The 22,989-nt window shown below is 41.0% G+C and overlaps 1 protein-coding gene across 1 annotated transcript; it reads right to left on the bottom strand.

Moving 5' to 3' along the window:
• Positions 1-178: 178 nt before the first annotated feature.
• On the bottom strand, positions 179-22,587 carry TMEM40 (transmembrane protein 40). The gene is made up of 12 exons (XM_053377806.1): positions 22,341-22,587; positions 16,113-16,176; positions 12,395-12,481; positions 8,502-8,558; positions 7,547-7,642; positions 6,884-6,919; positions 5,144-5,176; positions 4,103-4,171; positions 2,973-3,044; positions 2,817-2,891; positions 2,564-2,626; positions 179-2,130 (listed from the first exon to the last, which is right to left on the bottom strand). Exons 4-12 carry the CDS (start codon positions 8,548-8,550, stop codon positions 2,111-2,113), a joined length of 513 nt encoding a protein of 170 aa, XP_053233781.1. The 5' UTR covers positions 8,551-8,558; positions 12,395-12,481; positions 16,113-16,176; positions 22,341-22,587; the 3' UTR covers positions 179-2,110.
• Between the last annotated feature and the right edge of the window lie 402 nt (positions 22,588-22,989).

The raw sequence follows: 22,989 nt of genomic DNA, 5'->3' as shown, positions 1-22,989 counted from the left end.
AGGACACCAGGCAGATCATTCTCAGCCTTGCCTGGTGATGCCAGGGATGATAATGAGGTCTTCTGCTTAAAAGCAACTACTCTGCCTCTAAGCTACATCCCTTCCCAGGCATGTGTCCGTTTGGTAGCAAGATTTGGCTTGCCTTTGGAAGCCAAAGGACGTATGCAACTATTTTACATTGAAATATTATTCTGCTGTCTTCTACAAATGACATTTCAGGGCCTCGCATGAAAGTGTGGTGCCCGATCTGACTAGATGTGTGTAGCCATCAAGTGCATTTGGATACACTGACCTTCTGCATCTACAGCAATCCTTACTTCTCAACTGGACTTTTGTGATTCTAAATGAAGTTATGATACTTGCAGAGGTAGGACCACACACAAACAACACAACAGAAAATCTAACTTATCAACATCAACAGTAGCCTTTCATATGTATATCAATGTGACAGCACAGCATCAATGCATTTTTTAAAGGACACAATTCAGACATCATTCAGGCCAGCATGAAATGAAGCAAAGGTGACATAAATTCCAATCATTTAAGCCATTGTTCTTAATAAATTGTTATTAATGAAATAGCTGAATTACATTAATACAGTTAAGAAGAATGTTAGGAACTTGCTCCCACCTCCTAATTTAAAAAATACTTGCTCTTCCCCTATGCGTTTGATACAGGGCATTTCAAAATATTTCCCCAGATTTAGTAGGAATATTTCAAAACAATGGGCTTATGAGTTTCAGCTACATTTTGTGTTGGTTTTTTTTTACAAACTGGAAGTACCAATATTACCAGATCTTCCAAGTTTACTTTGCCATTTGAGCTTGTATTCACTTTTCAGAAAATTCCTTGCCACAGTCCCCCCCCCCCCGAAACGCCCGTTTTTTAAAATTTGAAGTTGTCAAGATTGAAGACTGGAAGAGGTATTGAAGCTGAATTCTTGGTCAAATGGCCAAGAGGGAAAATAAGACCTGCCCAAAGGTATTAAACATTAATGAACTAAAGCAAATCAGGTATGTTCACATCAGAGTTCTTACTACTTTCATCAAACAATGAAGACTTTGTTCCCTACTGTACATTTACACTGCCCAGCCTTTTCGTTACCTTATCTTACCATGCCTTACCAAAACAAACAGTATCCTGATAAAGGTACAGTAAAATTTCTCACCTGAATGTAATGCATAGCATTGTGCTTGATGCCCCATGATCCAGATAAAGGCAGGAGCGACAGAAGGTTGCTCTTTGAAGAGATGGGGAAACACTGCACGCAGAATTACACCTTTGAAATAATGCTCAAGATATGGGCATTAGGATTGCTCATTGCTTGCATTACGTAGCATAATTTTTTTCTAAAGCATATCCCATGTGTTAGCGAGAAATGGGGTATTGTTCCTGCGACATTGGCAAGCCTTGCAGTGTGGATGACTGCAAATGGATGACAGGATGATAGGACAATGAAGAGCAAGAACCAGCCAAGGACGTCTGTAGAAGTTCCACCACAATGAATAGAAGCTGTCCCACAGTAATGGCTCATGGCTGCCACATGGAGGCCACTTCCAAGTTGTTCCACAGGCCAGCTGTGGTCATGCACAGTGATTACCATGTGAACTAACTTTTCCCACACAATCACAAATGACTTGAGAAACGTGTCTTGAAGCTATTTCACATACTACTCATCATATGAGCTGGCTCACGGAATATGTAAAGCATTTCCCATGACGTAGCCATGGGCTATACACAGTCTTTTGTCCTGACCAACTGTAGGGAAGGTGATTTCAGCCATAGATAAGAGCAGCAATGTTCAGTGTTGGTGAGACCTGGTGCATGGTAGAATACAAGACGGAGTGGAAATAGCTGATATTCCTTCACAAAGTGGGGTTGCAGCATACAGCCACAGACCCAATGAATACGAAAAGGCTGGCAACTTTTACATATATCTCTCAACATACACCAAGGAAGCAAAGGATTCACTGTAAGCATGATTCTTTTCTCCAACTGTGGAAATTTCACATTTGTATAGTTAACATGTTATTTTACATTGGCCGTAATAGCCCTGTAAACATCTTGTCAATATTAACAGGATCCACCCAGCTCTGCTGACACCTCTGATTTAGTTAATCTTTTTCAAACCTACACAATGACAAAGGGAGAGAGAGAGAAACTCGTCAGTATGATTATTTCAAAATACCACACATTGGTTTGTGGGTCAGAAAAGATAGCACTTTCATGAGCATTTAATTTAGTAGTTTGAAAGAAGCAGGGATTTTAGAGGCAGCAGTCCCAATAGGCACAAGCCTGCTGGTTAAAAGCACGAAGAAGTCTGTGCTTTTAGTACTCTGTCTCTAAGGACCCTCAGGGAAGTTTACATGGGTCTCCCCTCAAAACCTGGAACCATGACAATCTTTGGAGCTGACACACAATCTCTTAATCCTGAGCCCTTTTTCCTGGGATGAATAGAGTTTTTCTATTAAAAAATGGCAAAACTACAACTATTATCTATGTGCTGTACCCAAATGATTCCACGGGGGTGGAAAAGACACATCAAGAGGGCAGTAGGTATTACCAGGTGTCCTGACGCTCTGAAGCAGGGGGATGAAACTTTCCAGGATACTTCTAATGCGGTGCACTATTAGGGAAATGAAAGACAAATGGTTATATGCAAAGAAGCAAAGAAAACTGGACAAGCTAATAGCTCCACTACAACTCAAACTGTAATATAAACATCAAAGGAATGTTGGTATATTTTAAAATTTATACCTAGGTATAAATACGAAGCAGCTTATTGCTGTCTCAAGTGGTACATGCGAAACACTTACCTAGACCGAAATATATTCCAGTTGTTTCTAAGCCTGCGAAGGTCATCAAACCAATACCAAGGGAAACTGTCCAGTCTAAAAATATACATATATGTTTGTATTACATTATGTTCTGTGTTACCCAAAGGAAAGCAGTGCATTCCAGTTTTGATGTACCTTTATATCTGTAATAGCAAACCAACAAGGTTCCAATGGCAAAACAAAGAATGACAAAATGGAAGAATTCATCTGAAATGAGAGAGAAGAGACAGTTCTTAAAGGATATCACAAAATCAAACTCAATGCCCCTATTGGCTGCAATTTGAAATTTTCTTCTACTAGTGAAGGTTGTGTCCTTTTGGAGCACATATGTTTGTGGAGGGGGGTAAGGTGATGATTACTCACATACTTTAGACCAACAGCCAGTACTTTCATTAACTGCACTGTACATATATATAATTTATGTATACTTTCCAGAGGCATCAACTCAAGTGAAGAACTTAAGTCAGCAACCTTCTTAGCCATATACATTATTTAAAATATGGAACTATGCTTTATTCCCACACAGCTAAAAACGCCAAGAATCAGCAATTAAGTTTACTGATTAATTACTAGGAACTTTATATATGGAAGTCCAAGACGTGAAGTCTATGATTATGCAATGTTGTGGAAAAGGCACTCTGTCTTTCATGTGCTCACATGCAGTATTTATTTACTTATATACTATTTAATGACAAAATGGTCTTTGAAGCTGTTTGCAAGTGTGTAAACCATTACACAAGTATTAGAATCTAAACATCCATTATTAAACCACCACTACATTGTTTATTCACAATTCTAGGAATGAATTCTAGCATTTTTATCAGGTACCTGCACATGCGAGAACTTCTGGTTCACACTGAGCAGTTTTGCAATTAAGGGCATGTGCATGTTAATGGCTTGAAAACACAGAGAGGCTTTTCCCCTCGTTCATTTCAAGTTGCATTCTAAAGTGCTGTACGTGCTATGACCTGATTTGTTTCTCTGTGCCTGCAACCTCACCGCCAAGTCCTATTCAACAGAGTTGTGTATGCACAATGGATGTCTGAAACATACACGTCTCAGCTTAACCATGGGCTTACATTTTCAAATAGGATGGAAACACATGTCTGAGGGAAACACATGAAACAGCAGCATTACTCAAGAAACCACAACATACATATCGATTCTGGCTAATGTCACGTGTACTCAGGGGCAGGAGTGCATTGGAGCCAGAGTAAATGGTAATGTGCCCACAGCCTGAGTCTGAGGGTCAGTAAAACTCTTACCATCTTTTCGTATGCCTGGTAGCCACCATCTTGGGTGGTGAGGTGGGTGGCAGGGAACATTTTCATACGCTACGGGAAATGAAATTTCAGTTAAAGTAAAAGTCAATCCCAGGTACACAAACTGAAGCTGAGCCACATCATATTAGCCACTGAATTCTATTCTTTATTATTGTTGTTGCTATTTTTCTAGTTGGTGCATTGGTCAATGGACCTCAGGGCATTTTACAATACCTAAGTATTGTAAAAATAAGACCCATCCAATCCAACACTCTGTTCTCACACTGGCCAGCCAGATGCCCAAGGGAGGCTTGCAAGCATACCTGAGCATAAAAGCAACCTCCCCACCTGTGATTCCCAGCAATTCAGTTTCACTGCCTCCCATAGTGGAGGTAGTTATCAAAGGCAGCATTTCTTAAAAGGCTATCCCTGGGAGCAGGGAATAGGGTCAGCTATTGCAGGCCCTGTGCCCTGGGGGGTCTTCCGCCTGGCCAGTTCTGCCTGTCTCCTGCCCACCCAGCATAGGCGCCAACTCCTATGGGCTGAGCCCTCTATATTGTTTAACAGAGGGCTCAGCCCCCACAATATTGAGGGGGTGCGTAGGAAGCCAAACACCGAGCTGCACCTGTGGCCACAAGCAAGGACTAGTTTGAAAACTGGATCAATATGCTGTTTTTTGTTTTGTTTTAGGAAATCCGCCATCGAGTGGCCCAAAACGCTTTAAAATATAAATCTATTTCACAAAATATTGTAGAACACTTTGTAAGTAAAAGCAAACATTCTCCTTCCTTGGAGGTTTTAAAGCAGAGGTTGGGTGGTCATCTGTCATGGGTGTTTTCAGTTAAGATTCCGGCATTGCAGGGGGTTGGATGACCCTCGGATCCCCTCCAAATGTACAATTCCATGATTATAAGTTTGGATGATATGGCAGATCATGCAATGTTGAAGCTTTCATAGCCCAGGCAGATAACATGGTACTTGTATGAGACTTAAAAGGCATGAATTATATAGAAAAGAACAACATAATCTGCAGTTTATATTTACCAGTTGCTGGTTCCCCGTCTCTGCACACAACTTCTGAAAAACAACACAGACTGATATAAATGGTACTTTCAGACTTTCACGATTTTGAGGTGGGATTCAGTCACATAGTGACAAATTCAGGCTGTGCAATTAAAGTTAATCTGGCAATCTTGTGCAACTAGCCTGCCTCCTCCTCCCCACCAAAAAATGCAATTTTTTTTTGCTAGAATTAAAGTGATGGGGAAATGCATTGGAAAACATGGGATAATTACTTAATACAGTGATGTATAAATCTCCCTGCAAACAAATCAGAGCGAATGTTCAACAAACAGCTGACATTACCTAATCTATCTCTGTGGAAACAAATCAGAATGAATGTTCAATAAATAGGTCGTCTGGAGGGGACCAAAGCAAACAAGCATCTCCTTTTGCAAAACAAACCAGAAACAAACCACATTGCAATACTAGGAAGTGCATATATATGAAGATTCTTCCTACCTGGCCAAAAATAAACCTCTGTGCATTGTAACAGCTACTTGACTTGCTCACCATGCTTCTCTGCAACTCATCAGCCCAAATAACAGTATTGTTTTATTTATTTTTACTTATTAAATTTGTATGCCACCCTTCATCCTAAGGTCACCGGGTGGTTCACAACAGTAAAACCCATGCACAGAAGCCGTTGAGTGAAGCTACCACTAGAGGGAGCAATGAAGACTTGTCTTGAAACATCCCAAAGCTAGAAAATTCTAGCTGCTTTGTTCAAGCTCGATATAACCCATTTCTTTCCATGTGGGGCCTTTTGTTTAAGGAAGAATTCAAATAGGGTTTACCAATACATGTGTCTCTCGCAGAAGAGAGAGGCATGTCAATTTGGCCCAGAAGAGAAGCAAAGAAAGAGAAGAAAAGGTCCAGGGCCATCTTTAGCATATGCAGCACCGCAAAAATCCGCACAGCGCCCCCAAATTTAGGGCCTCCCCAAAGTTGTTAAGCTTTTTCTAGGGGGCCTCCGCGCTTTTTTAAAGGAGGGACAGATCAGTAATAAATGACAAATAATACCTTCGCTGGAACTAGCACGCAGCACCAAAAACAGCTTTTGTCAGCCAAAGCGCAGGAAAAAACAACAACAAAAGCTGTTACAACCAATCAGGAACAGCCACTGACGCAGCCAATTGAAAAAAGGACCAATAGCAATAGACAGTCTCCAGCTGGCAGGAAAAAACAACACCGTTTCCAGATTAAAGCTGTCAGGCACGCACGCACACAGTGGCAAGGGGGGTGGAGAGGCTACAAGGCAGGACTTTGAGGCAGATTTCGGGGCTGTTGCTGCAAGATCATTGAGCCTTGAGCCTAAATTACAAAACTGTACCACTGTAAGTTCTCACACAGCTCTTTGAGACGGCTTTTTCCATGCCTTCTCCCTGCCCTCCGCCTCACTCTTCGGACCTGGTGCTGCAGAGCGGAACAGGCTCCAAGTGCCTCTGAAGGGCACTGAAAGCATGCAGGCACCAAGCCCCAGCTCCACCTTGCTTACCTCCCCGCTCTCCCCTCCCTGGACTCTCGGCCAGGCGCCCTCCACAGCTTGGCGCCCTGGCTGCTGCACCACTACACCCAATGGTAAAGACGTCCCTGGTGAAGTCAACAGCAGCAGCAACATGAAGGAGGAAGCAGTTGGTCCACTCACAGATGCAGAGTGTGGGGTATTACCCAAGGGCCTCTCAAACCTAAAAATGGTGCTGCTCAGGATTTTAGCCGACTTACCTGATTCACCATATGGAACGACTTCTCTGGGTGAATCTAAAATAGTACACAAATATAGAACAGATAAAAGTATGGTTAAGGTAAAACTTTCCAGCTTATGTTGCTGTCAAAATATAGAAACTCCTGTTATAGTTTGTTTTTGTGGTTTAATTTTTCTTTTTGTGCCCTTTTCAATTGAAAGGCAGGTTATCATTTCCATATCTTTAATAATTTGACATAGCATCTAAAAACAAATACTAACCTAGTGAAAGGCAACAACAAAACTTGACAAGGCATTACAAAGTCCTGTGCATTTATTATTACTGATTTATTGAATTCATATCCCACCCATTCTCTCTCTCTCTCTCAAAAAAACCCCAGAGTGGCAAATAGATGAAATACTGTAAATGGGTCTACAGCTGATGCCAAAAGTTCCTCAGTGCCAGCCATATCTCAGAGGGGGCATTCTGCAGGTTTTGTGCAGAATGAGTGGGTGAGATAAAGGTTTGCGAAGGTCCACCCTGTTTCAGCTCAGCACTAGCCTGAACTTGGCTGCTGGGTTTATCTGAATATTGATTGGCAAGTGCTTTTTCCATGTTGAAGCTTGGCACTCAGGACAGCTCCCAAGTGAAGATCAGTTCTCCCTGCACACAGACAAAGCATCATAAAATCTTCTGGAGTTACCTTGTGACGGACTCTCTGTTCTAAGCTCCTCAGAAGAACTTTCACCCTCACTTTCTTTTTGCGGTTTTAATTTCTTGCCTCGTTTTGGTTTCCCACCTGTTCAAAGTATAAGAGAAAAAGATTTTCTTGATGTACTACTGATAGTAAAGCACTTTTCATGTATTATTTACATATCTAAACAGAGTTAGCCTTACATACAGTAATAGTAATAATATTTATTTATTTATTTATTATTTATACATACCCCACCCATCTGGCTGGGTTTCCCTAGCCACTCTGGGCAGCTCCCAACAGAATAATAATAATAATAATAATAATAATAATAATAATAATGTGATAAAACATCAAACATTAAAAACTTCCCTAAATAGGGCTGCCTTCAGGTGTCTTCTAAAAGTCAGATAGTTGTTTATTTCCTTGACATCTGATGGGTGGACATTCCACAGGGCGGGCGCCACTACCGAGAAGGCCCTCGGTGTTAGTGCTGACAGCCATAGCTACCCATTTTTAAATGAGTGTTGAGTATAAGCAGATAGTGTTTTTATTGTACATTGCCTTGAGACAATTCTATAGAAGGTGAATACTAATAATTAGAATAAGAATAATCTAATCAGAGAGTAATTTCCATAAAAATAAAATTTACCTTAATCAGGAAAGCCTAAATTACAGACAGTGGTACTGTTAAAACTGAGAGAGAGATCTCACCAATTCACATATCCCATTCCAAGCCCAAAATCAGGATGTGAACATGCAGACTTTGGTATCCAACTATTTTATGCGTTTGACTCAAAATATTACAGAAGAATAAGCTGAAACAAAACACATGGATGTCTGCCTTCTGAAAAATGTCGCTTTAGTACAGCCAAGCACACAAAAATATATTATACTTGGTTGCCCAGTTGTCTTTTAAGCCAATAATGTGCCCCGAGGCTTAGTCTCCCCATCTTTTCATTACCTTGTTTTCCTCCTGTATGAACTAAATCAGCAGAATTTGAGTTACTCATTGTTGTTTCTGTTTAAAAGAGATGGAGAAAGAGATTGTAAATCTGGTTAAGTCCTTCAGATCTTTCATAATCCATTTCAAATCTGTACAGGCAGAAAGTGTTAACAACCGTTAAAAAATAAGGTGGGGAAAGCAAATAAGAAAACCTGAGAGTTCCTTGAGAAAGAACTGCTTCACGCATGAGTCATGTGCCATGACATTTTATTTACTGCAGTAAGGCTGCAATTCTAAGCATGCTTAACAGGGAGTAAGCCCAGTTAACACATTGTAGGGTTGCCACATTTCAAAAAGTAAAAACCAGGACACCCCGAAAGTTGTTATGGTTTTCCGATTGACTTGCCTAAAATCCAGGACACAGCACACCCACCCACCCAGGTACCAAATCCGCCTTTGAAATCCTGGTAACACATTGAGACATTTATGAGTACCTAAGATTGCACTGAATGATACAAGAGAAACACATGAAGCAGTCACATGACTTGCAATGAGAGCATATTTCTGAGGAACAGGTTTTATTGTCAGCTATAGCAATGCTAAGTCACAAAACAGGATGTTATAGTGGCATTCTGGTCACATGACCTATCCTGGATCTTTCAGTGGCACTCATTGCCATTGACCATGGTGTTCATCTACATTATCTATGTTGGTATTTGGGGGCATCATGCTGTGGCATTTCTGTCCCTACCTGACTGATTGGTTTCAGAAGATAATGCTGGATAATGTTTCCTCTTCCCCACGGCTTTAGGGCCAGGAGGTCCCATAGAGCTCTATGCTGCATCTCATGCTACATGCAACTACTCAGAAAGGTCGCTCAGGGATTTGTCATGTGATGCCATCAATATGGGATGCCATCATCAGGTGAGGTAGAAGAAGTGCTGAAGAGCCTGCAATGAGCTTAAGACTACTCAGAAACTTCATTTCAACATATGGTAGCCACCAGAAAATTAGTCAAAATCAACTGGTCAGAACACTTCACCAGTATTAAAATAGCTTCACTCCCTTCCAGTTTGTTTTTGGGGGCAACTGGGGATACTGGTTTTGGCCTTTTAAGCCCTATAGAGCTTGGAACCAGGGTATCTGAAGGACTGCTTATTCCTTTATAAATCTGCCCACGAGTTGAGATAATTCTCAGGTGCTCTGCTCATAGCTGTCAACTTTTCCCTTTTCTTGCGAGGAATCCTATTTGGAATAAGGGAATTTCCCTTAAAAACGTTGACAGCTATGGCTTTGCTCCAGCTCCCCCGACTCGCAGAAATGGTGCAGGTAGTGACTAAAGTCAGGGCTTCTTTTTGTGATCATGGTCAGGTTTCAGAATGATCTCCCTAATCTGCTAGCATTTAGGCACCGGCTAAATAAAACATTTTGTTCTCATGCTTTTAATAGGTGGGAATCCTGTTGGGCTACAACTTCCCTCATCCCGGTCTACTGGTCAGTAGGCTGATGGGAGTTGGAGTCCAACAACAATTGACACCCCCCCCATTTAATTAATTATGAACTACCTCTTCCTTCACTATTTTTACTTTTAGTTTTCTAGCATAGCGTTGTAAGGTTTTCTTTCAATAGTTTATCATTCATTGTTTCAATATTTTACTCTGTTCCATATTTTGCCATTCTTCTTGTTAGCTGCCTTGAAAGATTTATTCTGAATGATGGAGACAAAAATGTCTACAGCAGACAAACAAATGGCTAGAGGCTGGTTCCCTGTTGTCAATGCTTAGAATTGGTGTGGCAGTGACTTTAGAAACGGTCAACAAGCAGGGTAACAACAACACAAATCATCAAAACCAATGTAATGATGACAAGCTTACAGACTGTCCTAAAATGTAATGTACCATTTCAGTGATGCTGGAACCACCTGGAAATCCACATCATTCAGTTTGTTCAGATAATTTTGGGGTTATTTTCCTTCACTGGAACACAGCCTGACTGTTGGCTCTAGAGTGATCAACTGTCTCACATTTGAAGGGATATTTCTTATTCTATAGGACTGTCCTTCATTTCCTTCATTTCTGAGCCTCACAGCTCTTTACTGAAGTAATGAAAATAGACTCCAGACGAGCCTCTTTTTTTATATATTAAAAAATAGCTTGATCTGACAAGTGGCCTGCAGTGAAGTAGAGGAGCCAGTGAAATGGCTTTATGCTTGGATGAGTTGCTGTGAATTGTGTTGAGCCTCAGAAATGGAATTCATTTTAATTGTTATGCTTTTCCTAAGCTGCTGGAATCTACTTGCTCGTTTCCAACTCAGTGAAACAAAAAAGGTCCAAATAGTTGTGAGACCTATATATACCTGCAACATCAGTTCTCTGCACTTGTATTTTATAATATTTCTTGATTTCCACATAGGAATCCTACAGGTTTGAAAGAATGTTGCTATAGGCAACAGACCATGAGAAAGGGTGCGGTGGTGGGGTGGAGAAGCCTGGGTGTGCCTTGGCTTCTCTGATACATTGCTAACAAGACACAATTAAGCTTGAAATGCATGAATAGTAATTATAATATATTTGTCTAACAAATACATCATCAATGAAGTCGATGCACAGCAGATCAAGTGGTTAGGTGATATCGGTTGAAGCAGTGTATCAAGTATTGCAAGTCCACCAAGAAAGGGACAGGGAATTGCATTATCTTATTTACATGAAAAGTAAGTAGCTCAGTGGTAGAGTGACAGTTTTATACACAGAAGGTGCCAGTTTCAATCCTTGGCATCTCCAAGAAGGGCTGGAAATGTCCTCCGCCTGAAATCCTGGGAAGTCACTGCCAGTCACTGCAGACCAGGCTTCCTCAAACTCGGCCCTCCAGTTGTTTTTAGCCTACAACTCACATGATCCCTAGCTAGCAGGACCAGTGGTCAGGGATGATGGAAATTGTAGTCTCAAAACATCTGGAGGGCCGAGGTTGAGGAAGCCTGCTGTAGACAGTACTGATCCAGTGGGACCAATGGTCTGACTCAGAATATGTCAGCTTCCTGTGTTCCTAGTAATTAGTAGTAATATCTAAGCATTAATTTAGTGATAATAGCTTAATTAAAAATAGTTTAAAGTTTAATAATAGTTAATTTAGGCTTATAGCTCTTATAGAAGTAGAGACTGAAAAATAATCTCTGCCTACACTCCATTATTTTAAAAACAGAACTCCAGAAAGAGGACACTGCTTATCACTGAAGCAACATGTATATTGCTAACCTTTCATAGCCAAAAGCCTATTTCATCAAAGGCACAAAGTGGACAATAAAAAAAACATATTTTTTTTGGCTCAACATGCACATTGTATTGAATTATATTAAAGACTCAGACCAGCCTCTGCCAACCTGGTGCTCTCCATATATTGTTGCCTACAAAACCCATCAGGCTGTGCCGGCTGGGGCTGATGGGAGTTGTAGTCCAACACCATCTGGAAGGCTCCAGGTTGGTAAAGTCTGACTCAGAACATTTTGAATAATTTCTTTCTACATTTCTCTTTGTTCAAACTTATGGTGCCTTATCAATTAGGTAGTAGACAGATTCAGACTTTCTTTTTTTACTGGCTTTTGACTATGTATTGGGAATCAAATGGTCACAGAGTGAAGAGGCCCAGTGCATTAAGGTTTCTGTGGTTTGTTAGACATGCTAGGCTACAGTTTCTTCAGCAAGTGTTGGCTGTGAATCCAACATACACCTGCTTCACACAACCTTCTGCCATTCAATCCCCACTCTACGGTGCCTGAAAAAATGTTAATATCGGAAACTATTTATCTGAATCCAGTCAATGAGCCTTAAATTCCACACATGGAACAGCCATGTACTTATAGAAAAACAACTATCAAAAGAAAACAACATAGGCATAGAAAAAAATAATCAACTGACCTGTGATGTTACTATGTATAATTGTCTCTTTGGTAACTCGTAAGTAAGTGCTATTCGTTTGGTCTTTCTATTTCAGAGATGAACTTCCTGAAAGAAAAGAGAGAACTGTGAATGGCCAAGGAATGATTCTTTGCTAGAGCAGGATAACTGGGTGTGTATCTCATGCAGGATGTCACTGTGCATCCTGAGTTGGGTGTGTGACAAATCATAACTCTGTGTCGAGTAATCTGAGATCAGCTGTTGTAGGCAACCACCTGACTCACAGCAGCTGGTGCAGTTTCAGTTCACCATGATCTGAGTGGGCAAGACTGTTGTGATTTTGCTATCATTGGGAGCATAGGGCATGAGAGCGGGGTGGGGTGGGTGTTAGAGAGACTGAAGCTATCTAGCAACTGCTGCTGGCCTGGCTCTGAGTGCTCTCCACTGGCATCCCTGTTGCTTTCAGTGGCAATCTAAAACTGGCTCGTGGGAACCAGCAGTTACAGTGCTTGAGGCTGATTGTATGCAAATAACTGGCTAGGTGTTGCCAGTCACAAGGAAAAGTTGGTAAGTGTCCTTGCCTTTCCAGAAAGCCATTTTCAATGGGGTTTGGGGAAAAATGATCTTTTTTCTGGTGTTATGGGCATGGAGTCACACCACAGTGACGCAGACTCCAAACAAAAAGAACGACAACGGAAAGTGAATGCTGATAGAGGAGAGAAGGAGTGGGCTCAGGCTCTGCAAGACTGGTCACAGTCTGCCAGTGGTCATGGGGCACTGACCATTTTCTTCCTAAGGACAAGTCCCCAATGCTCTTTAGGCCCCAAGACTCTTGAGGTCTGAGCCTCAGGAGACCAGTCACCTGACAATATCAGGAGTATAGATTCAAATTTAAGTGAAGAAAATCTCATTACATTACAGAACCACTGAGATAGCAACTGTAGGAACTCCCAGACATTGGATTAGCATTAATGCACACCACTTCATGTACAGCCAACCAATAATAGCTTTATATCCCTTCTTAGACACAAAAGCCCAAAGGAGGAAATGCAAATGGGGTGGCAGGAGATTGTGGTTTTGTTTGCATCTAGTCTTCCTAACACGCCAAATGTTGAGAACTGGATAAAATGACACATAAGGGCAGCACGTTATTGCATGTCTCTTTTACAGTGAAAGGCTGGGAGGTACCTAGTTATTAGCTGTTACAATGATACTGAGTTTATTTCCTGTTTTCAGTGCCTTAGGAGATGGCATGCAAATATATCTTCTGACTCTACTGCTACCACACATTCATGTCCAGATCATATGGGGAAATTGGGAAGAGTGGTTATCAGAGATGTGCTCCCAAGAGAAAGTATAGTGGGCAATGCTATTTTTCCAGAGAAAGAGGTGCCAGAAGTCACCATGAACACCATCCTCGTTCTCTTAGAATAGCAATGGTGCCTACCTGAGAGGTGCCAGAACTGAGCTCCAGCGAGTTTTGTCTGGGGAAAAGCCCTGATAATGGGCCTAGAGAGGAAGAAGCTTTGTGTGCTTCAGCAGTTTCATGCGTTCAAATTCAGTATGGATGCAGATCTTAACATCTAGGAGACTGGTTTGTGGGACCTTTGAGTCCCAGGCCCCAGGCTGTGCATGGCTTTAAATATTATAATCAGCTCTTTGAATTGTGTCCAGAAACACATAGAAAGCCAGTAAAGCTGAGGAGGCATGTTTTGACTGGCCAGTTCCAGTCACTACTCCTGTAAGGTAAGGTAAAGGACCCCTGGATGGTTAAGTCCAGTCAAAGGCGACTAAGGGATGTGGTGCTCATCTTGCTGTCCACAGACAGTCATGTGTCAGCATGACTAAACCGCTTCTGGTGCAATGAAACACTGTGGTGGAAGCCAGAGTGCATGGAAACACTGTTTACTACTCCTGTGACTGTATTCTGGCACCAATTGCAGCAGTAGTTTTCAAAAAGACAGACCCATTTACAACATGGGTTCCATTGAACATTTCTTTTTAAAAATGGTTTGCCTTATGTGGAGTGTCATTTTGACTTCCCTCTCCCAAATTGTGAGGGCTAGGGGATAAATTTGGGAGGTTTTTTTGGAGGGGACCCGGCATTTACCATGTAGTGACAGCTGCCTCTAATTTTGCTGCTTCCTCCTTTAAGCCAGGAGCAGTGTACCTGTAGGCCTCCAGATATTTTAAGACTACAATTCCCATCATCCCTGACCACTCATCCTGCTAGCTAGGGATCATGGGAGTTGTAGGCCAAAAACATCTGGAGGACTGAGGTTGAGGAAGCCTGGTGTAGCCTTTCCAATGTTGCTAGACTCCAACTCCCAGGGGCAAATAGGAGTCCAACAACTTCCAGAGCAACAGGGGTCACCCATCCTTGTTTTAAACTGTTTAAAAGTTACTCTCTCTGTTGGTGACTTAAGGAATAGGAGGAGGGGGGATTCTGACTGCTGTAACCATGTGTGCCCTGCGAACGATGCTAGCTCTTCATGCCACAGATACCACCTGGACTTCTCAGGTAATGGAGAGATCCAAAAGTCCTTCCCAACTGCAAACTTGATTTTTAAGGGGAAATACAACACCGTCCAGAAGAGGAAACCCCACCTCATTGATCAGTAATACAGGAAGTTGTCTTAGACTATTTGTTCATCTGTCTGGCCTGACTGGGGAACCTGTGCCCCTCGCTGATGTCGATGAACTCCCATCAGCTCCAGCCAACATGGCCAAAGGCAAGGATTCGTGGGAGATGTACTTGAGCAACACATCTCATCCTTTTAACTAGAGATGCTAGGAACTGAGCCTAGGTCCTTCTGCCTGTGCTCTGTCACTGAGCTATAGTCACTCCCATAAAGTCAGCTAACAACAATACCCCTGCCTAGCCATCTAATAAATTGAGCTTCAGTTTATGAGCCCTAATCCAGTCCCTGGCACCAGACATCTCTTTAGCACATTTATCACTTGAACTGCATTAGATTAAAAGGAGAGAGACAGCTGGATGTCTTCATTATACAGAGGATGATGAAGACACACCCCTTTACCCTGGCTTTCAACACCTGAGATGTATATTTTTAGGAGCCACCTTATTTGTTCTAATGTTAGTTGGGATGGGGGGCTCTTTGTAATTGTGTTTATACACTGAAAATCAATAAAACTTCTTATAATAATGTTGCTTTAATGTTGTAACCCCCATTGGCACCTTAAGGTGTAGGGTATCTCAACACCTTAAGGTGTTGGTATCTCAGAGATACCAAGAAATGTGTCATGATAAGTGTGGAATCAGACCGTATGATGTCAGATGCAGAGGTAACCTGGACGAAACGTCTCATCTTTTCCTTTGAAGTACTCATTGAACTGTTGATTTATGGTAAATCTACATTACATATTTAAACTAGCTGAAAGAGGTTTAGTTGTAGGTAGTAGAAATTGTTTGCTAAAGATCACTGCCCTATTTCTCCCAGAACTACAATTCCCATAGTCTCTTGCTTGAGAGCATTTAGCATTAAACAGATTTAAAGTTCAGTTAAATGTGAACTGCTATCTTATAGTGGTTGTGAACTATCCATTAATTAGAAACCAGAACAGATGGATTTGAAACCTTTCTTAACCACACAATGAGAAATCATATTTCATATATAACACAAAAATCACCAGCCAAGTAAGGTTTACTACATACAGCCAGACAGTAAAATTCTAAAACTTTGATCAGGTTAGACAGAACACCAAACAAATCACTTACCAGCAAAATATTCTTGGTTTCAAGCAGTGTGTTCTCAGCTAAGCACAGCAAAATTAGCACTTTGCTGAAATAGTAACAAAGAAGGATAACAAAATTCATGGAAGACAGCACCTCTCTGTAATCTCAGGAACAAGACTTTCTAGTTAGTTTAGCTATGCTCCTCCCTCCTGCTACAAAACATCCTATAAGGTTTGATTGTTACTCATTGAGTTCATTACTAATTGCAAAAGCTATACGCTAATGGCTCATGCTAATTGTATTTAAACCTAAAGGTTTCATAATGTGTTGACACATTGCAACAACCCGTTCCTGCCCACATTCAGAGTGATCTTGCACAAGAAAATGTGACTTCCTCCAAAAAATTGTACTCAGAAGCTAAAGGCCACATCTGAGACATTTTTAAATGAACTGAACTGGAGTTTAGGGCTAATTCTGATCCTTCTGTTGTCTGGAAATGCAGACACTAGAAGATATTTCCCATCTGTCTAAAATCAATCTCAGATCAGGTATTTACATAATTGTTTAAAAGTTTGTTTGAGAATGCTTTTCTTTGCAGCTGGTAAAGATGATTGTATTTAGAGTACAACCTGCTCTCCTCCTGAAGCCATGAGGAAGTTGGGAGCCTTTTAAGGCTGCATTTCATATCAGGCAACATTAATAAGAGTCCTTCCTTGTCTCTCCCTCAGCATCAGCAGAATATTCAGGACCAGGGCCAGCCTGAGACATTTTGGCACCTAAGGAGAACCACAAAATGACACACACCTACACACCCTGCCAGGGAAGAAGGGATGAGACCTACGTTTTGATCTGCTGCCCCTGTGGATCTTGCTGCCTGAGGCAGTTGCCTCATCTTGCCTCATAGGTGGGCCAGCCCAGGACAATTTGATGTCAGAATTGGGTAGTGCATTCTAGTCCAGCATATTGCTCCATGCTGAGTCTCATTCTCTGTGACATACACAATTACTTCAAAGGCTTCAGTGTTTACAACATTCCATGGTTTGCAACTTCAAAACAGCAGGTAGCAACTCTGGCCAATTATCTATCATGTGTGTCAAGTTTATGCAACATGCCCTTAATTGGGAGACGCCTTTCAACAAAATAGGCAGGGTTACAGATAGCAGACATCTTTACCACAAGGGCATTTATCCACAACTTTGGGGGTTTTTGCTCCATACCAGTAAGGTAAATGTAAAAGTACCCCTGCCCGTACAGGCCAGTCGTGTCCGACTCTAGGGTTGTGCGCCCATCTCACTTAAGAGGCCGGGGGCCAGCGCTGTCCGGAGACACTTCCGGGTCACGTGACCAGCGTGACGAAGCTGCTCTGGCGAGGCAGCACCAGCGCAGCACACAGAAACGCCGTTTACCTTCCCGCTATAAAGCGGTACCTATTTATCTACTTGCACTTAGGGGTGCTTTCGAACTGCTACCATACCAGTATTTACTTGCAAAATTTCTATCCTGCCCTCCCTCCAAAAGGAACCCAAGCTTGATCTAGACACATCAAAGAAGCGTTTCAGTTAAACACGGTGTATACTTTGTATGAGAAATTTGGTTGCAAAAACAGAACTCCACAGTGCCACCTGGTATCACTGTGTTATAATGCATACACACCACATATAAAGTGCTTTTTCTTTGCCAGTGTAGCTGAGTTCCCAGTCAAATTACAGGGAATTTGTCCATTTTACTTTCTTTGCCTAAAATATTTATAAACCACCTTTCATTGTACAATCAATGCAATAAAACAATCAGATATTTAGAACAGATAAAACCACTGACACCCATGAATACCAATAGAGCTGGTCCAAAAAATCTGCTTGGGAAAATCCTCATGAATACTTGTATCTTCATCAACAGGTGGGAAACCATCACCATAAGTGCCCACCATATCTCTAGGGTACTCTTTGCCAGACTGATGCCCCCCCAGAAGCTTGGAACTACAACACCCATTAGGACACCAGGTTGGCAAAGGCTGCCCTACCTTTTGACCTCTGTTCATTTCTTTTTTTTTTTTTAATATTTTTATTCAAGAATAAAATAAACATAACATACATAAACATACAAAGACAAAAACAAAACAAAAAACATGTACCATTTCATATCCTGATTTCTTATACCTTCCTTCCCCGACTTCCTCATGCCTCCCTTTTCTGTATTCCAAATTCTTATCAATTACTCAGCAAATCTTCCCTTATTTTAATTTAAGTTTAAGCTAATCTTCCTTATTCTCCTTGTCTTAACCATTACTAATAGTAACCGTTTACTTTCCAATCCATCATCATTCTAACTTTCATTAACTTTGTGATATTTCTTTAAATAGTCCTTGAATTTTTTCCATTCTTCTTGCGCTGTTTCTCTTCCCTGGTTTCGGATTCTGCTCGTCATTTCTGCCAAGCCCATGTAGTCTATCACCTTCATCTGCCATTCTTCCAGTGTGGGTAGATCTTGCGTCTTCCAGTACTTCGCAATGAGTATTCTAGCTGCTGTTGTAGCATACATGAAAAAAGTTATGTCTGTCTTTAACACCCCTTGGCCGACAATACCCAAGAGAAAGGCCTCTGGTTTCTTGGTGAAAGTATATTTAAATACCTTTTTGAGTTCATTATAGATCATTTCCCAGAATGCCTTAATCTTCGGGCACGTCCACCAAAGGTGGAAAAATGTACCTTCCTTTTCTTTACATTTCCAACATTTATTGTCAGGCAAATGGTAAGTCTTTGCAAGCTTGACCGGGGTTATGTACCACCTATAGATCATTTTCATAATATTTTCTCTTAGGGCATTACATGCCGTAAATTTCATCCCGGTGGTCCACAACTTTTCCCAATCAGCAAACAAAATATTGTGACCAATGTCCTGAGCCCATTTAATCATAGCTGATTTAACCGTTTCATCTTGTGTATTCCATTTCAGCAGCAAATTATACATTTTTGACAGATTCTTAGTACTGGATTCTAACAATTCAGTCTCCAATTTGGATTTTTCCACCTGGAAGCCAACTTTACTGTCCAATTTAAACACTTCATTTATTTGGTGATAATGCAACCAATCTCTCACCTTCCCTTTTAATTTCTCAAAACTCTGCAATCTCAGTTTGTCCCCTTCCTTTTCCAAAATTTCCCAGTATCTTGGCCACTTAGACTCCATGTTTAACTTTTTAACTGCCTTAGCTTCCATTGGCGACAACCACCTTGGAGTTTTGTTTTCCAGCAAATCTTTATATCTAACCCAAACATTTAATAATGCTTTTCTGACAATATGGTTTTTAAAACTTTTATGTGCTTTAACCTTGTCATACCACAGATATGCATGCGCCAAATGAAGGGAAAGCTGAATTTTTCAAGAAGTTGCATGAGACTTTGATGGACTATATGGATTATAATCTAATTATGATGGGAGACATGAATGGAGTAGTTTCAACAAATATGGACAAAGCACAAAGACAGGTAGTAACAAAAGATGGAAGACTACCAAAGACCTTTTTCGAAATGACTGACAATATGGACTTGATAGATATTTGGAGAACAAAACACCCACTAGAAAGAGAGGGAACCTTCTTCTCTGAAGCCAAAATGACATGGACAAGGATCGACCAAATCTGGGTGACTAGCAGTATGGCGCAGAACATAAAGAGAGTGGAAATCTGCCCAAAAACTTTCTCCGACCACAATGCAGTAAAGATGGTGATGAGACAAACAACAACTGGCTCCTTTAGATGGAGAATGAATGACACCTTACTTAGAGATGAGGAGATTTGCAAGAAGGCCCAAAAAACTCTGAAAGATTACTTTGAAATCAATTTAAGGACTAAAGTAGAAAAAAGAATAGTATGGGACGCAAGCAAAGCCGTGATGAGAGGGTTTTTGATACAACAAAACACATTAAAGAAAAGAAAACAAAATGAGAGGAAGGAAAAAATTCTGGAAAAGATAAAAGAAGGGGAAAAGAAACTAAGATTGAAGCCAAAATCACAAGAGATTTTAAGAGAAATCAAATTTTATCAAATACAATATATGGAACTGACGAATCAAGAATTAGAGTGGAAAATTAAGCAAATGAGACAAAAGACCTTTGAATCTGCTGACAAATGTGGCAAGTTATTGGCTTGGCAAATAAAGAAGAGACAAAAACTCAACCCGGTAACAAATATAGAAGTGGAAGGAAAGAATATAAGCAACCCAGCTGAAATCAGGAACTGTTTTCAGAACTACTTTAGACAACTTTACACACAAGGGCCGCAGAAGGAAATGGACATACAACAATTCCTCGAGGAAAATGGGCTGAAAAAGGTCTCGCAGGAAAATAAGACCATTTTGAACCAGGAGATATCAGCACAAGAAATAGAAGATGCCATTCAAGGCATGGCGTTGGGCAAATCCCCAGGACCGGATGGACTGACTTCCAAATATTATAAAGTACTGAAGGAAGGGTTGATACAACCTTTGAAGGAAGTCTGTAACGAGATTATGGAGGGAAAAAGGGCACCCGATACGTGGAGAGAGGCCTACATTACACTTATACCAAAGACAGAGACTGAAAAGACCCAACTTAAAAACTACCGACCCATCTCGTTATTGAATGTGGATTACAAAATTTTTGCTGACATTTTAGCAAAGAGACTGAAAAGAGTTTTGATGGAGGAGATTCATGGGGACCAAGCAGGCTTTCTCCCGAAAAGGCATTTGTCGGATAATGTAAGGAATATAATTGACATTTTGGAAAAGTTGGAAGTGAACATAAACACTAAGGCTGTTTTGATATTTGTGGACGCCGAGAAAGCCTTTGACAACATTTCTTGGAGCTTTATGTTGAAGAACCTCCGGGGGATGGGGGTAGGCCAAGGGTTTGAGAATGGTATAGGTGCAATTTATTCTGAACAGAAAGCAAAATTAATTGTAAATAATGTGGTTACAGAAGAGTTCAAGATTGAAAAAGGGACACGACAGGGGTGCCCTATCTCCCCATTACTTTTTATATCGGTCCTGGAGGTTTTGCTTAATATGATTAGGAGGGACCAGTTGGTTAAAGGGATTCAGGTCGGAGCTAAACAATATAAACTGAGAGCATTTGCAGATGACCTAGTACTTACATTGCAAGAGCCAGAAGCTAGTACGAAAAGAGTTTTGGAAATAATCCAAGAGTTTGGTCAATTGGCAGGATTTAAATTGAATAAGTTAAAAACAAAGGTATTGGAGAAAAATCTAACACAGGTTGAAAAAGAAAGGTTTCAGAATGAGACAGGGTTGACTGTGGTTAAAAAAGTGAAATATTTGGGTATAAACATGACAGCTAAGAATGTGAATTTATTTAAAGATAATTATGAAAAAACTTGGACAGAAGTGAAAAAAGACTTGGAGATTTGGTCAAATTTAAAGCTTTCCTTGTTAGGTCGAATTGCAGTTATAAAGATGAATGTATTGCCAAGAATGCTGTTTTTGTTTCAAGCATTGCAAATAATGGACAAAATGGACTGTTTCAAGAGGTGGCAAAAAGACATATCTAAATTTGTCTGGCAGGGCAAAAAGCCCAGAATTAAATTTAAGATATTAACGGATTCAAAGGAAAGAGGGGGGTTTGCCCTGCCAGACTTCAAACTGTACTATGAAGCGGCAGCCTTCTGCTGGCTGAAAGAATGGCTGCTTCTTGAAAACACAGACATTTTGGACTTGGAAGGTTTTGACCTCTGTTCATTTCTAAGGTCCCATAGTGTGCTTATCGCTTGATTTGCACTCTTTTGGCACATGACTAGAGTGGGCGTGTTTTGTTTATCTCACATTGAGACAGGTGGAAGAATCCTGCCTGGTTTTGTATGACAGTGTCAATAGAGGAATAGGCAGATGAGACCTCAAAAACACAGCTACACACATACACTGTTGGGAAAACGCCCTGGGAAGGCTGCCAACTTCCCAAGTCTTTGGAGCATCTCTCCGGTGGTCCTCTCTGGCTGTAAATCTCCATCTGTCCAGAGAGAACGGTAATAAGCGACCCTTCTCTCCTGAAAAGAGCACGCCAGTCAGTTCTGGTATATCATAGCAGAAGAAAGACTCATTCGTAGTTCTAAAACTACTTTATTTATAGTTACAGAAAGGTAGCCGTGTTGGTCTGCCATAGTCAAAACAAAAATTTTTTTTCCTTCCAGTAGCACCTTAAAGACCAACTAAGTTAGTTCTTGGTATGAGCTTTTGTGTGCATGCACACGTCTTCAGATACACTACATTATCAGCTGCTTACCATTCTGCTTTTCTTTTGATCCTTGGCTTGTAAAACTGAAAAACCTACACACACCACAGTCTCTTAGACTCAGCTGCTTCTACCAGAGGCCTGATGTTAGCCAGTAGCTCTCTCTGCTCTTCCTCTTCCTGCCTGCTTCCTCTCTCACTCTTACCTCGCTTCTGCTGCTGCCCATATACGGCTGACATACCATGGGTAAACACTCAGTGGCTTGTAAATACACGGGGTGGGCTTGAAGACAGCATAGATACACCTGGAAGAGAAAAATTCAATATCTTGTTTAATGTTCTTTATAGTCTTATATACAGAGACTCCATCAGTATGTCTGTGTTCTCTGAACACCAGTACAGAACTGTGACACATACAGAAGTGAAACCAACTTCCAACAGTACTCAGAAGGAAAAGTTAAGACAGACTTCCTTTATCACGCTCTCCCAGACACTCACATGATGTATGCAAATCATAGTACCATAGTACCTTTCGCTGGAGCAGCTCGGATAGATAAAAATCCTAACATACTCCCCATTTTTAGGTAACTGTAGCTGCATAAGCTAGTGCAGCATCAAGGTACATAAACAAATAGTTGTCATACACATAATATACCGCTGTTGTACCAGTTCCATCTTTGGAACTACCTGCAACTGGATTG

The sequence above is a fragment of the Podarcis raffonei genome, chromosome 2 (genome assembly GCF_027172205.1).
Source record: "Podarcis raffonei isolate rPodRaf1 chromosome 2, rPodRaf1.pri, whole genome shotgun sequence".
Lineage (NCBI taxonomy): Eukaryota > Metazoa > Chordata > Lepidosauria > Squamata > Lacertidae > Podarcis > Podarcis raffonei.
The sequence above is the reverse complement of the archived record's forward strand: the minus strand, read 5'-3'. Positions and strand labels throughout refer to the sequence as shown.